Source organism: Physeter macrocephalus, chromosome 11, assembly GCF_002837175.3.
Source record: "Physeter macrocephalus isolate SW-GA chromosome 11, ASM283717v5, whole genome shotgun sequence".
Taxonomy (NCBI): Eukaryota; Metazoa; Chordata; class Mammalia; order Artiodactyla; family Physeteridae; genus Physeter; species Physeter macrocephalus.
In genome coordinates, this window is record NC_041224.1 from 120,332,628 (window position 1) to 120,354,291 (window position 21,664).

At 39.7% G+C, this 21,664-nt stretch overlaps 2 protein-coding genes across 14 annotated transcripts in view; one reads left to right on the forward strand and one right to left on the reverse strand.

The window, feature by feature from the left end:
- SLC25A21 (solute carrier family 25 member 21) overlaps window positions 1-7,504 on the reverse strand; it is a 510,053-nt gene extending 502,549 nt beyond the window's left edge. For all 4 annotated transcript variants that reach the window (XM_024118460.2, XM_028495733.2, XM_028495735.2 and 1 more), the window contains exon 1: window positions 7,406-7,504. In XM_024118460.2, coding sequence (XP_023974228.1) covers window positions 7,406-7,475 — 70 coding nt within the window. In that variant the 5' untranslated portion in view covers window positions 7,476-7,504. The remainder of the gene's footprint in view (window positions 1-7,405) is intronic.
- A 9,937-nt stretch (window positions 7,505-17,441) lies between these two features.
- MIPOL1 (mirror-image polydactyly 1) overlaps window positions 17,442-21,664 on the forward strand; it is a 320,015-nt gene continuing 315,792 nt past the window's right edge. For 8 of the 10 annotated variants that reach the window (XM_055088396.1, XM_024116474.3, XM_055088395.1 and 5 more), the window contains exon 1: window positions 17,442-17,686. The gene's annotated coding sequence lies outside the window, so the exon portion shown is untranslated. Of the gene's footprint in view, window positions 17,687-18,066; window positions 18,136-21,664 lie in introns of all 10 variants that reach the window. The other 2 variants (XM_055088392.1, XM_055088393.1) reach the window with 1 other exon arrangement.

Consider the following 21,664-nt stretch of genomic DNA (forward strand, 5'->3'; position numbering starts at 1 on the left):
AAATTATCGTATATTAATGCATATATGTGGAATCTAGAAAAAGAGTATAGATGATCTTATATATGCAAAGCAGAAATAGACACACAGACGTAGAGTACAAACATATGGATACCAAGGGGGAAAGGTGGGGGTGGGATGAATTGGGAGACTGGGATTGATATATATACACTATTGATACTATATATTAAATAGACCACTAATGAGAACTTACTGTATAGCACAGGGAACTCTACTCAATGCTCTGTGGTGACTAAATGGGAAGGAAATCCAAAAAAGAGGGGATATATGTATACATATAGCTGATTCACTTTGCTGTACAGTAGAAATTAACACAACATTGTAAAGGAACTATACTCCAATAAAAATTATTTTAAAAAAATAATATTTACAAGGTGTATAAACCATGATCACATCAAAGTATGGAAATAATTGACACAAACATAATAATTTAAAAGCAAAAGGAAAAGAAAATTGGTAAGAAAAATGAGTTAAAATCTGGAACAATTATAAAGAATCCTGTAGAAGTCCCTTAACCTGGTTTCATTCATTGTCATTTTAAGATACCACATACATAAATCATAAAGATGTTTGAAAATGATTGGTGCATCTCTTTTCAGTTTGGGGTCCTGGAACGAAAGATGATACATAAATTTTAAAAGTGATCATGGGCCTCTCACTCAGAAGGTGGCAGAGATTACAGACTTGAATGTTTTCACATCATGTCTTAAATGACTACAATAAAATAAAACATTGTTGAAGGAAAATATTGTTGCAAGTATCAGTAGTCTGATGACTAGGACCCCAGAGTACTTTTCTTTCTTCAGAGTAGGACCCTAAGAATAATATTCTGTGGGTTGGGCTTCTGATATTTATTCATTAGTACAGTCAACAAACATTTCTGAGCACCTATTGTGCTATACCTAAAACACCAGATTCTCAATGGTCTGAGATGTTGTAGTCAAGACAGTGGTGGGGCACAGGGCCAGAGAGTAGGGAAGTGAGGAAGGGCTGGTTTAACAAGGTGTTCCTAAAATGTGTAAAAGTTGTTTTATGTTCTTATATCAGTTGAATCATGTGCCCACATACTATACTTACACTTTTAAAACATGTTTCAGTGAAGGACAGTAAAATAAATCCTTTGACATGTCCTTATGTAATTCATATTTTATTTGTTCTTAAATTCATATTTTTGAGAACTAGATTTTCTTTGAGAGAGACAAGACTATATTTCAATTAAAACACATCCTTTAAAGGTATTTCATAATTAATCTGATCAATAGAGTTGCTTCCTCCTATGGGGTTGAAATAAGGGGAATTTTTCCTCCCTAATTACCCAGATGATGGGTTCCAGCCTCCCTTTGATGTGTCATAAAGGCTCACCTGTTTCACTACAACCTGCTATTTATTATCAAACAAATGCAGTTTGCCAAATCCTGAATTTCCAAAGGTGCCATTTATCCAAATCACGTGCGTGTCCCCATTGCACGCATTCTGAAAAAGAATTTTCCTTGATCAAAATTTTAACCTTGATTACCCCCCGGTGCATCAGTCTTTTATTACCAAGTCCAAATTAAAATCCAGAGAACTACTAGCATACATTCTGCCTATTAATGCATTTCTTTTAACTGTATTTTAACTATTTTGGGTTAGAGTAAGTAAAGGTAGAAATCTTGTGAAAATGAAGTGACATAAGATATATAAGATCAGGAGTTTAGAAAATAAGATTTAAAATTATCCTATACCTTTTTAGTGACCTTTTTAGGTTGAAAGCCTCGGACTCTCTCCCATCAATATAATGTACATTTTACATGTACTCTCAATAGTTAATCTCCCAGGAGCCTATCCATTAATCCCAAGTTTTCCTCCTCCAGAAAGTCTTTCATTTCACTTTCTCATTTGATCCCTGGAAGATGATTAATGAGATAAACTATACAAAGTAATTGAACTGTGTTTAGTGCAAAACTGGAAAACTTATTTTCAGGATACTTTGACTAAACAATTTGACTAAGACATCTCCAGCCAGATGGACAAAATAAAAACAGTGATTGAAGATGTGGTAGGGTGTTTGCCTACAAGATACAGGGGATTAGGATGGGGCTGGAGAGGAAGAAACAATGGCCTGGAAATTTTGGGAAATAAATCAGTGTCCTGCCAGCATGGTGATCATGTATAAGACAGATGGAGAAGAAATGCCCTAAGAAGAATTCTGAGTGGGACTTGCAGACGTCAAGGAATATGAGTGTAAGATTTTGGGAGGCAGGAGGAGGAGGGTCCTAGCGATGCCACTGTGGAGAAAATTCAGCGTGGACAGGGCCTAGGTGTGCCCTCGGGAGGGAGACTGACAGGCCTGGGCAAAAGCAGAGTCTCTCAGGGGGTCAAGGGGACTTCGTCAGAGACCCAGGGAGATTTCTGAAGTTGACTGCCAGAGCCCTATGAGAACTTGGGGAGAATACCCATTTGCGAGGGCCTAAGAGGCTCCTATATGACATGGGAAATAAGAACCCCATGAGCTTTGGAAACACATGGAAGAGCCCAAATTGGTCATTAGGGAGAATGGGAGGGTCTGAGGTGGAGCCATGCTCCTGGTTAAAGGAAGAGATGTGCATAAAAGGGAAACCTCCGGGAGCCAGAGCCAGAGCCCCACTGAGAGCAGACAACAGAATGATGTGGGACCTGGGGGATGCTAAGGCCCAGGGATCTTGGGAACTCTAGAAAGCTTGGGGGAATTCTGTCAGTGTTGCTGTCAGGTTTGCTGCCAATCCATTTAGTGTCTTTTCAAGAAGTAGAAAAAGGTTTCCCTTCTCCCCAAGGTGGACTCATCTCTGCTCTAGGATACATAGATTATGAATCAGTGCATGGACTAGATTTCAGCTCCCACTTGCTCAAGTGGCCAGAGCCCTTTTTCAGTCCACAATCTGCCCAACTGTACATAGAGGCCCTAAATGGATTGAGAATTTCCTTTTCACTAAATGCAAATCTTGTGCCCACACATGGAATTATTTGGAGAGAGCAAGATACTATTATGCAAAAAGACCATAAGGATTGTATTTGTAGATGAAAGTTGTTTTAAGGGATATAAACTAATAAAAGATAGAGAGATGGTAAAGGATAGTAGACTTGATCTCTCCAACTTCTAAAAATATCTGCCAATGGGAATAATATTTTCCTAGTCCCTCTTGTAGCCTGTTCCTATTGAAATGATTGCATGCTTGTGCAACCACAGGCAAGTTAATTAGGCCCTCTGGGTATCAGTTTCTTCATCCTGGAGGTGTGGTGAGGATTTAAAATGATGATACATGTAAAGCTTAGAACTGGGTATGGCACTTAGTATTTACTCCATAAATGTTAGTTATTTTTATTACTTGTATCATTCAATGTTAATGAGAATGTTAAAGCTGGTGTGTCTGTAGAGGCGATCTGGGAGCATTTATGCAGAAAATGGTTTTCAAGTCAGGCCTTGAAAATGCGCATGGTTTCAAAAGGCAGAGAAAATTAGGGGAAGACAGTCTAGGCATTGGGAATAAAGGTGGAAAGGCACAGGCAACATTCGAGTATAGTGGGCAGATCTACTGAGCAGAAACCGAATGGGATGTATGACAGAGGACAGGAAAATAAGTCTGAAAGCTAAATTGAGGGCATGCAATTAAGGAGTACAGAATTCATTCTTCTCTCTCTGGTCAGCAATGAAAGCCAAGAAAGGTTTAACTTGCAACCTTCTGCAATCTGGCTCCCACTCTATGGAATCTCTTTTCTCAAAGGTCTTCTAATTCAGTGCTTCTAAAACTTGAAAGTACAAACCAGTGACTTGGGGACCTTTCTAAAATGCAGGTTCTGATATGGTAGGTCTGGAGTAAGCTTAGCCTGAGATCCTATATTCTTAACAAGCTTCCAGGCGGTACCATGCCCCTCCCTGCTGCTCATCCATGGACCAACTTTGAGTACTAATCCAATGGCCTCTTCTCCATCTCATCCTTACCCCCCTCTGCAGTATTAGACCTTGTTGATCTTCCTGATGCTCTCATCATTGGCTTCTCACTCACCTGAATTTTATGCTATTACTTGAAGCTAAGAATGCAGACTAGGAGCCTGCTCTATAAAACTCCAGTACATATTGTCTTGAGCACAGCTTTCATCATATAAAACAAAGTTGCCATTGATAACAATATCTATATATAATAGCTATAGCTACAAACTCAAGGTCAGTCTTTAGATGTGTATTGTCCAAGCAACTATCAGTGCATCATTTGGTCTCTTAAATGTAAATATTACAAACCATCTTTTAACAAAAGACACATATATATCGTTATAAAAGACACCAACTGCCCATCTCATGAAGTGTTTAAGCTTCTTTGGAAAATAATCTCCCCTGAGATCCTCACCCCTCCCTGTGGGCACTGGCTACAACTGACTGGTGCAGAGGTGGGCCCCTGACCAATACTGGGTTATTTTGAGTCCTTCCCCAGCATTTTACACTGGGACTGAAAAAACAGCAAGTTAGTCTCTTGCTTTCTTTACAGAAGTCAAGAGCATGTAAGCTCAGGAGCTATTAGGGACAACATTCTGACACATGAACTGAAGAGCAGAAAACAGCAGTCATCTGTGAGAAAGAAAACTGATAAAGATACCAAGAAGGAACAGGGAAATATCTCCAAAGCTTGGCACCCTGACATCCTTGTTCATCTCCACATAGACCATGTAGGCAAGGCTTGACCACAGTCTGACCTGAGTCTTAGCAGAATGCCCTGTGATTTCTTCTAACATAAGGGAAGATAAACAGCCTGGTGTGGAGCTGTTGGGAGGATGTTTCTCCCGTTATCCTGTGGAAGACTGACACAGGGCCATTTCTCATCCATCTCCCTAGTTTCAGTTCAGCACAAGACTTTCCACCTCATTCCCACTTAGGGTAAAGCTGCAGATTTCAGCGTAAGTCTATAAAACTGCTTGGCTGTGGTTCTGACGTGGCTCCTCAACAACAGAGTGACCCATCACTCCTACCATCTGTTATCTGGCTTCTTCAGTTCAGTGTTGTCTACAGAACAAGGGACACAGGGAACTGACACCACGATGATTTGCTTTTGCTGTCTGTGTAAGTAATTAACTGTCTGAATCCATTTGGTCATGTTTACTCCTCACTGGGCAAATCTATGGAAGTATGACAAGCCATCCTAATGGCCAAAGAAGTATTACTTGGGACCCAATTATTAGCCACCACCTTGCTGCCTTGGAAATGCTTAACCATTTGGCCAAGGGAAGAAGTAAGAAATGGCAAGAGTTCACTTCCTGAGATCTCCTCAGTGCTCCAGCTCCTGATTATAGTCAGTTCTCAGGAATGCATTTCAGACTTTGAATTCCATGAGATACCCTAGTATTTCTCCAGTAAACCTCTCCAGCTTTTTTTTTTTACCCTTAAGAAAACTAGAATGTATTTTTTATTACTTTTTATTGGAGTATAGTTGCTTTACAATGTTGTGTTAGCTTCTGCTGTACAGTCATAGAAAGTATTTCTAACCTTTACCACCAAAAGGTCATATAATACATACACACACTGGTGTTGCATTTGATGACAATATCAGTAATCAGAACTTCAGTGTGAGCAATTCAAATGTATTTTCTGTTTTTATTAAAATTCTGCCTCTCGTATATTAATTTCTTTTTGGCCCTTGACGTAGTATATGTAACATGATTAGCCTGCCTTATAAAAGTCCAATAAATATAAAGTTTTATGAAAATGTTATTGGCCAAATGGGGAAAAAAAATGACTCTTTTTCAGTGTGATGAAAGTATAAATTACTCTCATCATTTATCAATTGTAACTTCATAGTACTAAATATGTAAGTCAACTATGCTATGTTTAATTTATCTTATAAATGTACTAATTTTCATTCATATTAGTTACAATTGTAAGAACATGATGGAGAAACACATTATATTTATGCCAAATATGTATCATGCAACAAAACAGTGTTAAGTAGGATTAGAGTTTGATCTACTTTTAACATCCCTTGAGCTCAGCTGTGTCTAATACCCAGAATGATCATTCAAGCCAATATACAGATACTTATGAATCACTAGTCATAGGTTAGGATGTTCACCAATTAGCTTCATTTCCCTACTGGGCCAGCTGAGTTTTATTTGATCAGGGTCATGGACTCTGAATCAAGCCAAGTCAGGGACAGCTGGCAGAGTCTTGGACATTGTGGAAATTTGACCAAAATGGTGTATAAATTGGTGCAAATTCATCATCACTACTGGGAAACAACTAAAAAAGTAGAAAGCGAGGTCACTGACATCATAACAACAAATAGACGTAGCATAATTACATATAAGAAATGAATGCCTTAATTGCCATATTAATGAGATGTCATCTTGAGGAAAGTGTAGAGATTGTTAAGTGATATATCTGGCTGCTTGTGGTACTCCTAGATGCAAGGAGTTTGTGACATGATGATAACTAGTCATAATTTGTTCAAATTTGTTTGAAAATAAAATTTACTAGTCTTTTAAACATTAGACATCTAGTCATCTTAATATGATTTACTAGTGTTACTATAATAATTTATTAGGAGAATAGTTACATTTATAAAAATGTTTTATGGTGATGAGTGAATTATAGTAATTATTTTATATTCATAATAAAAAATGCATCACAGTATGTAAAATTAAATTTTCAATCAACTCATAATTTATATTTTAAAATATCTTTAAAATACGTTCACATAACATAATCCCGTGGGTTACTTTCTCTAGCCACTTAGTCATTATTTCCATGATTAGTTATAACATTTCTTCCTAAAGGTTTTTTCCCCCACAGCATAACTCTCCATAAATTAATGTGAACCTATCACATCAAAGGTGTTTACATGTGTTAATATATTCATTTAATTTTAATATTCTTATTAAGCCACGAATAGCTGCAAGCAAGCTAGCATAGCATGCAATAAGAAAACCTGTGGAGTCCTGAGGTACATACTTTAACGAGGGAGGTAGGAATTACATAAGATCTGAGTTAGCCGGGGAAAAAAGAGGCTACAACTGATAGCACAACTAAGTCTGACGCCAACTGGATCATTTCAAATAAAATAACCAGCCAGGCAAAAAGGCCTCCTCCAAGTCGCAGGCCTTGGGGCTGCCTGCCTTGCTTTACAGGCTAGGAACACAGAAGGTGGGGAACCCGAGAGCGGCCAGCGCGGGCGCCGCGGCAACTTGACCTGGGACACCCGCCGCCCGCCGCCCGCTCCCGGCCTCCTTTGCTCGCGCGCTCCGCGGTCTCGGGCTCGGCAGGCTCTGCCCCGGGAGCGCGGAAGGCAGAGGAAAAACGCAAAACTTCGGTGGGGAGACTTGTCTGAGAAATGTTTTCGGAACACGCGAAGGGAAAAACGACTAGCCCCCGGCGGGGCGGCCTTACCAGCGGAACCACCGGCCAGGATCTGCCGAGAAGCCTCGTTCACGAAGCCGACAGCGGGCTTGGCGGACATCTTCGCAAGCCAGACCACCACTGCTTGGGCTGAGATGCGTGGGCGAGCTCGCCAGCCTGAATGCCGGCCTGCAGAGCCTCTCCTGAGCGAGAGTGCCGGGGCTGGGTTAGTCCTTGAGCCGAGTGGCTCCCTGTGGGGCGGCAATCCGGCGGCTGCTCGGAGGCGGCGGGCGGTTTGGGCCACAGACTCGACGCGTGATCTCCGGCGGGTCGGAACCTGCCTGTTGCGCTGCTTCAGGTGCTCCCTCTCGACCCCGCTTTGCTCCCTGGGCTCCGGGAGGGACCCTGAAGGAGAAAAGACCCGCGGATGGGACTGGGTTGGTCAACCGCCGCAGGTCGGTTTGGTCTCCTAGATTGGCGCTCACGGGTTTCCCTATCAGGAGCCTTCTGCGGAGTTTGCCCAGCTGGCTGCCCTGCCTCTGATAACGCAAGTAAAAAAGTGATCCTGGCCTAGAACTCCAGCGGCAGGGCCCAGGCGACCCTTGCCCTCTGGAAAGCCAGAGCAAAGTGCAGTTCTAAAGAAGGGACAGGTGAATAAATTCCTTGGAGTTAGTTGTCCCGAAATTGTGGGCTATAGCAACTAAGTCAAAATAAATCCAATTTACAGGTATCTTACAATTGAGCTATTGTATATAGTACTTTTCTAAGAAATGGTTTTGGCTTAAGGGAATATATCTTATACCTCATCAACTTGAGTTTTATTTACTGAAAGACCAAAAAAACGAAGGCCTTATTACAAATAAGTCTTCTATCTATACCCCACATCCGTGGGCATCAGCGTAATGTGTGCTTTTGTAAGAAAAGTAAATTCATGTTCCAGCCCTGACCTACTGAATCAGAATCTCTGGATATAGGGCTCAGAAACCTGTGTTTTAATAAGTTCTCCAGTGATTGTTATGAATGTTAAAGTTTGCGAACCACTGACCCAAATAATCAAGGAACATTAAGTGACTACCAATATATTCTTCCCTGTAAAACGTTTAGTTATTCATACTAGCCCTTTAGGATAGTTAACAAAACAAAAATACTAGTTTATACTATTTTTAAACCACAAGTTGCAAAAGCTCTGTAGGAGAGACACAAGATTCTCAAATTTTAGAAAAATACCTGCCACACCCCTAACAGGCAGGAAATGATAGGAGTAAAAGGGAGAATGAGACGCTTTGGAACCCTTATTGTCATATTATTTCTTAAACACGGTATTTAATACTAAACATATTCAGTTTGAACCATATAAAATTGACATTTTTGAAGGCCACTGAATATCAGCGATATGTAATAAGGTTCAACTTATTATATATGATTTCCAATTAACTGTACAAAATACAATAATTGGTTTTATAGTTTGTTTTAATTTCTTAGGCTGAGCTATTAAAAGCTGGTAATGATAATCTGACTGGCAAAATTATTTAAAGTGAGGAATTGGAGAGACTTGCTACTTATGTGATCAGATACGCAAAAACAAATTTTCTCATATTTGATTAAAATTACTAAGTTTGAAATGTTTACCAAGAAATAGTTTTAAGAAATTTTTGCTATTTAGATATAGTAAAAGCTTTTGAGCTATGTTTCAGTCTTTTGCTAATTAAATATGAGGTCTTGGGTACAATATAAAATCACTTATTCATTCAAAAAATACTGAGAACCTATTATATACTAAGCACTAAAATCAGAATTTCAGAGCTCATAGAAAATGTTTCCTTAATTTTCCATTGAAGAAACTAAGTTTCCCAAGATCACACCGTAAGTTAATGGTATAGCCAGGATTCCCTCTTCTAATAGCCGTGGGATTATAGATTTAAATATTAACCACAGGCCAAACTACATTCAGTCACACTGAAACCTAAAATAATTAAATGCTACCAAAATTAATTTCATTTACTCATATGTAAGTAGAGAATTTTTTAAAGTTAAATTTGTTGGATTATTAAATACTATTAAACCCCAAGGCACACACTGAACCAAATTCTACATTCATTCATTGAGAGTTTACTGAGTGTCAGCATTATGAGCTGGCAATGTAACCGTTAAAATCCCCCCTTGGAGCATATAATCTAATGGAAGAGATCATACCATGTTGCAATGTAAGTAAATTTTTGGCTTCCCTAATACTCCCAGGTCAAGATTTAAAGACAGCCTTTTGACATCATCCATTATTTCCATGAATATCTTTTTTTTTTCATAAATATCTTAATCTCTGAATATTTTAACCTGAGGAGGTGGGTGCAAGTCTGTGGTCTCACTAAGACCTCAATCTCTCAGGATCCTTACAGATTCAGTCAGAAGACTCTCCCAGACATCTTTCCAAATACCCTGTTAGAACATTGCTACCTCTTTTTAACCTCTCTGCACTAAAACAGATTTCTTTGAGTAAAAAAAGCAAGGCCTGATATTATAGGTAGTCTAGTCCTACACCTCCAGATTAGCTGAGGAGATAGGGCCTAGGTATAAGAACATTCTGGAGCTTGAGAGTCAGCCATTGTCGATCCACAATCAACAAGTACACACTGTGCTAAGAGCTCTGATTATGGGGCATAGCTCTTATCTGCAGCCAAATTTGTCCATGGCCAGTATTGGAATGCTGGGAGGTTTAGCACTGGGAAAAGTAAAATTTACTTGACTTACTAGTTCAGATCCCTTAGACACAATCCATCACATTACTCTTTCTATTATTATTTTACGTAATGATGTAATGTCCTGATATTACAGCAAAACTGCTAAAGTATCAAGCTTATATTTTTTAATTATTGATTTACTATATTTAGCTGATCTTGGTTGAGAACTACATAATTAAATTATTGATTTATCAGTTTGCAAAGTGACTAGAAACTAAACCTTTGGGAAACTTAAAATACTTACTGAACTTAAGTATCTGACAATTTCTTTAATGTCTTTTTGGAATAAAGTTTTTGTATTGGGCCATTGGATAAGCTACTGTTCAAGACCAAAATAATAGTGACTTAAACAAGATAGAACTTTATTTCCCCCTCATGTAATGACACAATTGTAAGCCACAAATAAAGCTCGGGCCAGCAGAGAGGAAGGAAGGTAAGAAGGGTAAAGAAAGCCCTGGAAATTACATAAATCTCATTGGTTAGAATTTGGCCACTAGGGCCAAACCTAGGTACAAGGGAGGTTGGGAAAGGTAGTATTTTGCCGGGTGACAATGTGTCCATAAAAAATATATATACCATTATGGAAAAAGGGAAAAACATATTGGGAAACAACTAGCAGTGTCAACCATGGTTTGGGAAAAGGTTTAGGAGCAAAGAGCTATACTTTAAAATTATAGTATTTGCTCATTTGTTTTCCTCAAGTCTAAAGTTTATCTTCATCAGTTTCTAACTGGAAAATGCTATATAATTCCATGGTACTCAATGTACTATAACTGGGAGTCACATTTTAAAACACCATTCCCTGAAAGATACATAGCCATTGTAGGCTAGAGACTCTCTTCTTTAGATGTCAAAACACACTCTCTAGGGCTTCCCTGGTGGCGCAGTGGTTAAGAATCTGCCTGCCAATGCAGGGGACATGGGTTTGAGCCCTGGTCCAGGAAGATTCCACATGCCATGGAGCAACTAATCCCGTGCACCACAACTACTGAGCCTGTGCTCTAGAGCCTACGAGCCACAACTACTGAGCCCACGTGCCACAACTACTGAAGCCTGCATACCTAGAGCCCATGCTTTGCAACAAGAGAAGCCACTGCAATGAGAATCCCGCACACTGCATCGAAGAGGGGCCCCCACTCGCCCCAACTAGAGAAAGCCCACACGTAGCAACGAAGACCCAACACAGCCAAAAATAAATAAATAAAATTTTTTAAAAAAGATTATTCACTAAAACATTAAAAAAAACACTATCTGTAGACACACAAATGCAGAATTTAGCATACATGGAGCCCATCCATGGAATACAGTGGGAAGTTGGGAAGAGTGGTCTGTGGATACCAGATTAAGAAATCTTGACCAATAGAAGAGATTATAACTCTTGAACTATTCAAAATACCTATTATTCTAGAATATTCTTATGCAGAAGTATTAGAAGTATTAAAGAAATGATGTTTGCAAATGAAAGACTCTTATGTGCTTTAAAATCTGTGGGTCTGAGTATCACTGCTCTAAGCTCTCAGTGATTTATAACTTACAGATACCAAGGCATCATATTATTTAGGGTGCTTGGATATCGTAAATAATGCTGGAAAGAATATGCATCTTTTCAAGCTCATATTTTCACTTTATTTAGATAAATACCCAGAAGTGGAACTGCTGGATCATATGGTAGTTTTATTTTTAGCTTTTTTGAGCCCAGGGTTCGAGCCTTGGTCCCGGAAGGTCCCACATGCCATGGAGCAACTAAGCCCATGTGCAATAACTACTGAGCCTGTGCTCTAGAGCCCGTGAGCCACAACTACTGAAGCCCATGTGCCTAGAGCCCGTGCTCCACAACAAGAGAAGCCACTGCAATGAGAAGCCCGCACACCACAGTGAAGAGTAGCTCCCGCTTGCCGCAACTAGAGAAAGCCCACATGCAGCATGAAGACCCAACACAGCCAAAACTTTAAAAAATAAAAATAAAAATAAAAAGTCTATTTTATCTGATTCAAGTATGGCCATTCCTGCTCTCTGCAAGTTCTGATTGTATGGAATATCTTTTTTCTTCCTTTCACTTTTAACCTGTTTCCTTAGATCTAAAGGGAGTCTCTTGTAGGCAACACATAGTTGATCTTGTTTCCTCATCCATTTAGCCAATGTACATATTTGAATTGGGGTGTTTAATACATTTACATTTAAAGTAATTAATAATAGGGAAGGACTTCCTATTGTCGTTTCCCTTTTTTTAAAGATTTAATTTTATTTTAATTTTTTTGGCTGCTTTGAGTCTTTGTTGCTTCGTGCAGGCTTTCTCTAGTTGTGGTGAGCGGGGGCTACTCTTCCTTGTGGTGCGCGGGCTTCTCATTGCAGTGGCTTCTCTTGTTGCGGAGCATGGGCTCTAGGCACGTGGGCTTCAGTAGTTGCAGCACACGGGCTCAGTAGTTGTGGCTCATGGGCTCTAGAGAGCTGGCTGCATAGTTGTGATGCATGGGCTTAGTTGCTCCACAGCATGGGGGATCTTCCTGGACCCATGTCCTCTGCATTGGCAGGTGGATTCTTATCCACTGCGCCACCAGGGAAGTCCCACCATTTTCTTAATTGCTTTCTGTATGTCTTGTAGTTTTTTTCCTATCCCTTCTTTTATTCTTGTCATTTTTAAATGTCTCATTGATTTTTTTTATAGTGACATGTTTTGATTCCCTTCTCCTTCCCCATTATGCATATTCTATGTATCTTCCTTGTGGTTACCATTGCGATTACCTATAACATCTTAAAATTGTAACAATCTACTTTAACCTGATAAAAAATTAATTTCAGTTGCATATAAAAACTATTCCTTTACATCTCTGTCCCACCCTTTATGTTGAAACACAAAAAAGATGACTTCTTTTTATGTTGCATATCCATTAACACAGATCTGTAATTACTTCTCATGCTTTCATGTTTTAAATTCTATACCACATTTAAAAGTGATTGATGCATCTACATTACAATACTGTAGGATTCTATATTTGTCTATAAATTTACCTTTACCAGGGAATTTTATATTTTCATATGGTTTTGTGTTGCTGTTTATCATTCTTTCACTTCAACTTGAATGGTTTCCTTCAGCATTTCTTGTAGGGCAGGACTAGTGGTGATGAACTCCTTCAGATTTTATTTATCTGGGAAAGTCTTTTTCTCCTCTGTTATTCAAAGATATTTTTGCAGAATATAGTATTCTTCATTGGCAGGTTTTTTTTTTCCTTCAGCACTTTGAGCTCATCATTCCACTCCCTTCTAGCCTGAAAAGTTTCAGCTTAGAAATCTGCTTATAATCTAATAGAAGCTCCTTTGTACAGGACAAGTTGTTTTTCTCTTGCCATTTTCAAGATTCACTCTGTCTCTGATTTTTGATAGTTTGATTATAATGTATCTCAGTGCAGGTCTTTACACTTACCTAGTTGGAGTTTTTGAGCCTCCTGAATTTGTATGTCCATTTCTCTCAGATTTGGTGAGTCTGCAGTCATTATTTCTTCAAATAGGCTCTCTGTCCTCTCTTTTTCTTTTCCTTCTGGGACTCTCATTATGCTTACGTTATCCTACATGATGGTGTCCCACAAGTCCCTTAGCCTCTCTTCATGTCTCTTCATTCTTTTTTCTTCTTGTTCCTCTGCCTAAGTTATTTTGAAAGTCCTGTATTCAATTTCACTGATTCTTTCTCTCTCTGGTGCAGAATTCAGTTTCAGAATTTGTGTCTTCTCCATAGTTTCTACCTCTTTGTTAATGTTCTCATTTGCTAATGTATTGTTTTCCTGACTTCATTAATTATTGATCTGTGCTCTCTTTTAATTCACTGGGCATCCATATGATGGTTATTTTGAATTCTCTGATAACTCATATATCTCCATTTCTTTAGGGTAGGTATCAAATTTAATTTGTTTCTTTCAGTGGGTCATGTTTCCCTGTTTCTTTGTACGGCTTGTCATCCTCTGTTGGGACTTTAGCATTTGAAAAATCAGCCACCTCTCCCAGTTTTTGTGGTCTGGTTTCATACAGGGAGGACTTTCTACAATCAATCCATCTAGAGATCCTGGAGACCTCTTAAAGCCTTATCTGGAGATGTGACCACTTTGGGCTTGTACGTGTAATCTAATAATTGAAGAGGTTTGCCAGTTTCTACTCAGGATCTCCCTCTGGCATCTGTCTGCAATACTGTGGCCTCTGTGGTGCAGTAGTAAGCTGTAATAATGGACTTCCACCTAGCTTCGGTGTGTAGTATGGTGGACTCTGGGGCACATTGATTGCTTTTGTTCTCAGCAGCCCCAAACTTGCCACCCATTCCTGTCAATACTTAGATTCAGGCAAGATAGAAACCAGTCACTCAGGCACTTTCTAGAAAATTCAGATCACTGGACATGTGTTCTACTCCTTTCTCTCCTCAGTGAGAAGATGGGAGTTGAGGGTTTCCTCCCAATCATGTTATATTGGGGGTGGATCACTTGCAAGTGAGTGCCACAAGATTTCCCACTAGGCATTGATGCAGTTGGTTTCACACTAACCTTGGGTGCAGGACCCACTTTACTGGTTTTTGGATTTCTCACAAAGACAATTGGCCCATGTATTATTGTTAAGTTTGTGTCTCCATGGGAGAAGGAGGGTATGGAGTTGCATATTCTGCCATCTTCTTAATGTCACTCCTGATTTGAATCCTTTTAAATGAATTTGTATTTATGATATAGATTATGGTCTGTCTTGGAATATTTTATGCAGACCTGAAAAGAAAGTGTATCCTGCTGTTAATAGGTGTCCTATAAACGTCAATTAGGTAAGTTGGTTAATAGAGTTGTGGTTGATAGTGTTGTTCAAGTCTTATATACACTTACTGATTTTCTGTCTGCTTGTTCTATCAAGATGATGAGATGAGTGTGAAATCTCTGACTATAATTTTATATTAATTGTGAATTTCTCTCTGCAGTGCTAGCACATTTTGCTTTATGTATTTTGAAGTTCTGTTATTAGGTACATAGGAAAGGGAATGGTGGAAGATAAATAGATACTGAGATCAGGAGAGGATTAAGCTCAGAATTGCAAATTAAAACAAGATACCCTTTACAATAAAAATCTATCTATCTATCTATCTAACTAATCTTATAGTTTCTGTTTCTCTAGAGAACCCTGACTAATACACACGACATTCTCAGCTACTTGTGTGCATAGTTTTTATTAATTATTTCATTTCCACAACTGATTGGTATGGCTGGCACATTGTGGGAGGCTGATGATATTTGTGAACTTGACAGTATTCATGATCTGACGTTCTTTTGCTCTCTGTAATGAAAAAGAGGTTCATTTTCTTTACCCTCTCATACTTATCCAACGTATAGGAGGGATAAGGACATAGACAACATTTTCTTTTTCTTTTTCTTTTTTTTTTTTTTTTTTTTGCGGTACGCGGGCCTCTCACTGTTGTGGCCTCTCCCGTTGCGGAGCACAGGCTCCGGACGCGCAGGCTCAGCGGCCATGGCTCACGGGCCCAGCCGCTCTGCGGCATGTGGGATCTTCCCAGACCGGGGCACGAACCCGTGTCCCCTGCATCGGCAGGCGGACTCTCAACCACTGCGCCACCAGGGAAGCCCTAGACAACATCTTTGATAATTAGCTTGAAGAGAAGAAAAGCTCTAATTGGTGCCTTTCATTCCTTGTAGACTGGCAACTGTTAGCAGGATAGAGAATGAAAAATGTACATGTAAGTGATGGTGGTGGTGGAAGGCGGATGAGAAAAAATTAGCTCTTGTGGTATGAAAAGTTCAGGAAAAGAACATTAAGGAGTAACCTCAGGTAAGCTGGAGGAAGAACTAAGGAGAAAAGGCATAATGTTTGAACTCACTGAATAAAAACAACAGAAGAAAAAAAATGTTACTAAAAGGAAAGAAAACATGGATTTTCTCCTTACCCTGGAGACTTCTGGCATCCAGATAATTAGTTTTTAAAAACTAGGGTTAATGTACTTTTACCCCCCCCCAAAAATAGTATATGCATGTTCTCTAAATTTAACCTATAAATTCATTATTTGACTTTTCTCAGTGTTGTGGTCACTATCCCCCCCTTATTTCTTGTTATTCCTTAGCTAGAAAAAGCAACTTTTCCTCCTTCTTTTACATAAATTTGAGTTGGCCTTAAATCTTTTCACAAATCATTTTTTCTGGTTAGGGTACCCTTGCATCTACTCTGACAAACTATATCACTCCTCTTTTGCCTCATATATTTTTATGGTACTTTTTATCCATAAATATCTGATTCAGACCTTGACTGAAGTAAAGAAAAATGCATTTCAAAGCTGAATCTAAAAACAAAAAACCTCTTCAGGGCACTGTGCATTCATTACAATATAATAACCAAGAGTTTGTTAAAATTATAACCTATTTTCTTCCAACTAATTTACATCCAGTTTTTTCATGTTTTTTTTTTCACTCCTCATTTTTACTGAAGTGTAAGTTCCTTTCATTAACTTTAACCACTAACTTGGGAAACTGTCAACACTTCATATTATGCCTATTCTTCGGGGATGTGTAAGAAATCATCATTATTGCTTATTATGCAACCCCAGAGAGTCGCTGGCACATAGTATGTGCTCAATAACTATGTGGTGTCTTAAGGAGTTAACGTAACATTCGTAAAAGAAATACTGATCTGTAGTGCAAGAAAACCACATTTGAATTACTATCAGCTATAGTCCTTTCTTGTTTCAACAGGGAGGTACACGAATTGAGGACTTAATTTTTTAATTCTGGAAGGCTCAACATTTTGTCTTAAAGAATCCATATATTGAACGTTAAGTATCCATATCTCTTTCTTAAGTACTTAAATCAAAAGTTAACCATCTCCAAGATTTAGTCTGAAGCATTCTTTGTCTAGGAGCTAGGTACTGCTTTTTACTCATCCAACTAGAGTCAAACTGCGGCCTTTTTCATTCAACCATCCCTTCCCAGCACGGCCCCCTTCTCTCCCTGGGGTCTCATCCCCACTGTCCCTCTCACCCCAAAACACACACAAAACCGGAAACCACAATTCCGCCTGCTCCTGTGGAGACTCGACAACGCTCAAGTTGAGGCCACAAGACACATTTTTAAGCACGCCGTTTCCCTCCTCTAACCACATTAGGTTTTGTCCAGAGAATATTTTACTCTCACAGAATGCGTCCGTCGTCTCAGACCTGACAACCGTAGCGCCCCGCGGAGCAGCCGAGGGGAGACTACTAACACCGCCTTCTTACTTCCCGAACTCCAGCGAAGACTTTCCAAGCTCGCTCCGTTGCCCAGAGGCCCCGCCCCCGCCCCACGTCCCTAGTGGTGCGGCATGCGCATGCCCGGTGCGCGCCGCTTGCCCCCGCCCGGCGCCCGTTCCATCCTCTGCTCCCCGTGGGCCCCCTCGCGCGGCTGGTGGCTGGCTTGCTCCCCGGTCGCGGCCCGTGGGGACGTTCGCAGGCGAGCGCACCTCCGCGCGCGGAAGAGCCCCGGGCTGGGAGGCTCCGAGTGAGCGTCGATTGGTTGACGTGGTGACTGCGCGTCGGGCCTGAGAAAGTCTGGGCGAGCGCGCAGAGTCGGTTCCTGGGGCGGTGCGGGGCGCATCTCAGGTAAACGGGCAGGGTGGGAGGTTTGGGCGACGGGAGAAAAGGAGTGGGTTGAGGCCAGACCTGGAATTTCCGGCCGTAGCCTCCTTGGAGAAGGGGCCGCGCAGAAACTGCACCCGGTGAAGGTTGGCCCCGTGCGGCCGGGAGTGATGGGGCTCCCTCGAAGGTCAGCATTGTGGGGTCCTCCGGTCTTCTTTCTGGGCATGATTTCGGCATCTTCCCCTGTTTCCTATTACAAGAGTTCTGCAGCTGAGCATATATTCAAGGGTGTAGGTTTTTGTTTGTTTGCTTTTCCCTAAGAGGCAGTGAATTGGAGGGTTCAGGTCCTGGCTCAACCTATGATTGACTGCCCTTGAGAGTCACTCATTCGCTTTGTATTTCAGGTCTCACACTTGTAAGTTTCGGCAAAGAATGTGTGCTTCTTTAGGCACGTTGAACCACGCTGTACAAAGGTACTGTTAGAATTTTGGGGAGTTCACAATGTCTCTGGGCCCACATTTCGCTGACTGGAAGGTGACACCACCCGACAGTTATTTGCGAAGTACTTTAGGCTCCATGGATGAAAGGAACTGGATAAGCACAAGATAACAGCATTATTAGACAGGATGGCGTAGAAAGAAAAATGTTTCCACAGAACAGGCTCTTTGAAAAGCTCCTTTGAACATTTTATGCAGATTAAATCACAGTGGTAGTAGACAAAGGTGAGCCAAAACAAAGGGCCAAACAAAACAACATTTTAAGGAGGTTTTTTTTTTTCCTTCCCCAGATAACTTTCACGATAACAAGTTACTAGCTTTTCAAAGTTTCTCCTTGGGATCTAGTGTGGAACTAACCTAAAATGAGGGTTACATAAACGTGGGTATCCTGTGCAATAGTATACCAAGAGAATTAATTAAAACAAAGCTCCTTTCTATATAAGGTAACAGGAATTAAGATATCTCATTGGGGAGAGGTAATGATGGCAAATTCGAAAAGTGAACGAGAGATGTACACAATTTTCCTTCAAAGGCATAAAGTTTGTAGATACATGTTTCTAGTGTGTTAATTATTAAAACGTAATAGACACACAGAAAAGTGCATGAATCATAAGTGTACAGCTCATTGAATTTTCACAAAGTGTGCATATCCAAGAAAAAACATTACTTGCATCCTAGAAGCCCCACTTTGTGTCCCCTTTCCAAAGGTAACCATTATCTCAATTTCTGACATCATCAATGAATTTACTTATTATTGACTTTATATAAATAGAATCATACAGTTTATAGTCCTTTGTGTCTTACTTTTGCTCAATATTATATTCATGAGATTTATACAAGTTATGTAGCAGTATTCCATCCATTTTGGGGGTATTACCAGTAGGGCTGCTATGAACATTTCTTGTAAGTACTTTGGTGAACATATGTATACATATCTGTTGGATGTATACCTACTGGTGAAATGGCTATATTATAGGATACGCAAATATGTATTTCTGGTATACACTACCAAAAAGTTGTTCAAATTAGTTTTAAGTTAACACTCCTGTTATCAGTGTTTGAGAATTTTGGCTCCTGCACATGTTTGCAACATTTAGCATTGTCCTTTTCATTTTACCCATCCTGGTGGGTAGTGATATCACATTGGGGTTTTTCCCTAATTCCCATAATGACTAATGATATTTAACACCTCTTCATATGTCTACGTATTGGCCATTTGGATATCTCCGTTGGCAGGGGTTATCAGATTTTCTGTAAAGGGCTGGATAGTTAATATAGGCAGTCTTGCTTTGAAGAGTTTCAGTTAAAGCAGTCCTAGCTAGGACTGCCTGTATTTTAGGCTTTGCAGGCCATATAGAGTCTCTGTTGTATTTTCTTTCTTCCTTCTTTCCTTTTTTTTTTTTTTTGCCTGCCCGTTTGCTTCCCTGCCTACCTTCCCTCCTTTCCTCCCTCCCTCCCTTTCTGTTTTCTTTAACTTCCTTCCTTCCTTCATTTCATCCTTTGCTAACCACTACTATGTTGAAAAATGACTGTTCATAAAGGACCATTTGATCTGCTCATTGTTGGTGACATCATTAGATGGGGCTATATTGGAAAAGTATAAATACATAATAGTACTAAGTAATGTGTGCTGTAGTGTTTTGGTGTTAAATTTTAAATCTCTAAACATACTTCCTTTGCTTTTTACCAGTTTTACCTTGAGACTAATTAGAGACCTGTTTGAGACTTCTCTAAATTGTTCTTATTGCTCCTACTATCTCCCATCCCTTTAAAGCTGACAAAAAAGAGGTTAAGAAGCAAGAAAAGAAAGGAAATACAGCCCTTTGTTGATTTGCGTAAAAGGCTAAGAAAGAGATGAATATGCAGGCAGTTGTGGACACTGAATAAAAGTATAAAAAAGCATACCTACTTTTTGCAATACTTTGAGATGGATATTATCTTTTGAGCAGTTCCATCATGGGATGGCTTGGTTGAAATTTATATCTACCCAATTGACTATGCTCGTAATATAGGAAGTAACGGTCAATGGCTTGGGCCATGAAACTCAACTGTGGCACCCCTGCCCAAGTTGGAGGTACTATCTTCCTTAAATGCCCCATTGGGCTGTCCAGTTCATCTTCTCTTACTTTTGGTCCCCTGCCTTTCACTCAGCACCAAAAGTTTCAAAAAAACTTTTGAAAATATGTTAACATTTTTAGCTAACACTTTCTTTTTTTTAGATGGCTTATAGAAGTGAAGTTAGGTATATACTTAGATATATGCTAATACTAATGAGAGGCTTGGGGCAGTCTCCATCAATGTGATGTTTTCTTTGATATGGATGATCTTGCTTGATTGTTATGCAGACCCAGATTTAAGATAACCACTGGGCCCCAGTTTCCACCACCAACCCACTAGGGTCCTTAAGCCTTTCTTATATAGAAATTTTGGATCCAGTTATGCATTGATTTATGTGTGTATATATGCACACACATATTTTGACTAATACAAATACTTTTCTGCTTTATAATTGCCACACACAACAGTTGTACTTATATGCAATGTTTTCACTGCACTTTTTGCACCAGAGTTTGAGTCATTACAAATTATTATGGCTGGTAAAGGGTTTATACTGGTGGAGGGGATTCTCCGACAAGTGAAAACCGCCTCCCACCCCTACCTGATATAGGAGCAAATAGAGTATTTATGTAGTAGAAATGTGTAATGATACTAGATCCTGATTGATGCTTCTGTGTTCATAAGGATATATCTGTCAGTTCAGTTGTTGTCATTAGCTTCCTTGAGTACCTGCTCCCGTGGACTTTGCCTTCATTGCGTGCATTGCTATTGTTGACTTCTGAGACTGTCCATTTTCTAGGATTCCAGTGGGGACAAACCTTGCCCTTTCTGGTTGCAGTTTCTAATTTTAGATACTTCATTTAAGTTATACTTAATCTTGTTTACTTTGTTTAAGGTGACTATATTTCTCTGCTGTGATCTATTATCTGTTGCTTTCATACTTTCCTTCCAGCAAATACCCTTATTACTAATATGTCCAGATACCTGGGACTGGGGATGGGCAGAGTATAATTCAGTTTCATCTCACATGCCACCTACAGAGATAGCTTTAGGGTTTGATGAGAGAAAAAGATATCTTGCACAACATTATCCAATTCTGGCTGCTCTTGTTAGTACTATTATTCTCTCTTCCTTTTGAATTTATTGGATTTTGAGACTGTTATAAATAAAGGTAGTGTTGTTCTAGGGCATTAATTGCGAAAGGAATACGTTACAGTGCAAAGAGCACTGAGCATAATAGCGGAATGAGTGTGGTTTACTACCTGTCTGTGTTAACCCTTCCTGCAACTCAGCTCTCTTTTGTAAAATGAGGCATTTTGACCGAGTATCTCTAATCCTTGGTAATCCTTTCCAAAAGACACAGTAGAGAAATACAGAATTGAGAATTTAAGTAACCCTTGAGGTCGTTTAGGCGTCCCTCTCAGTTTTTTTCAGTGAAAATACTAAG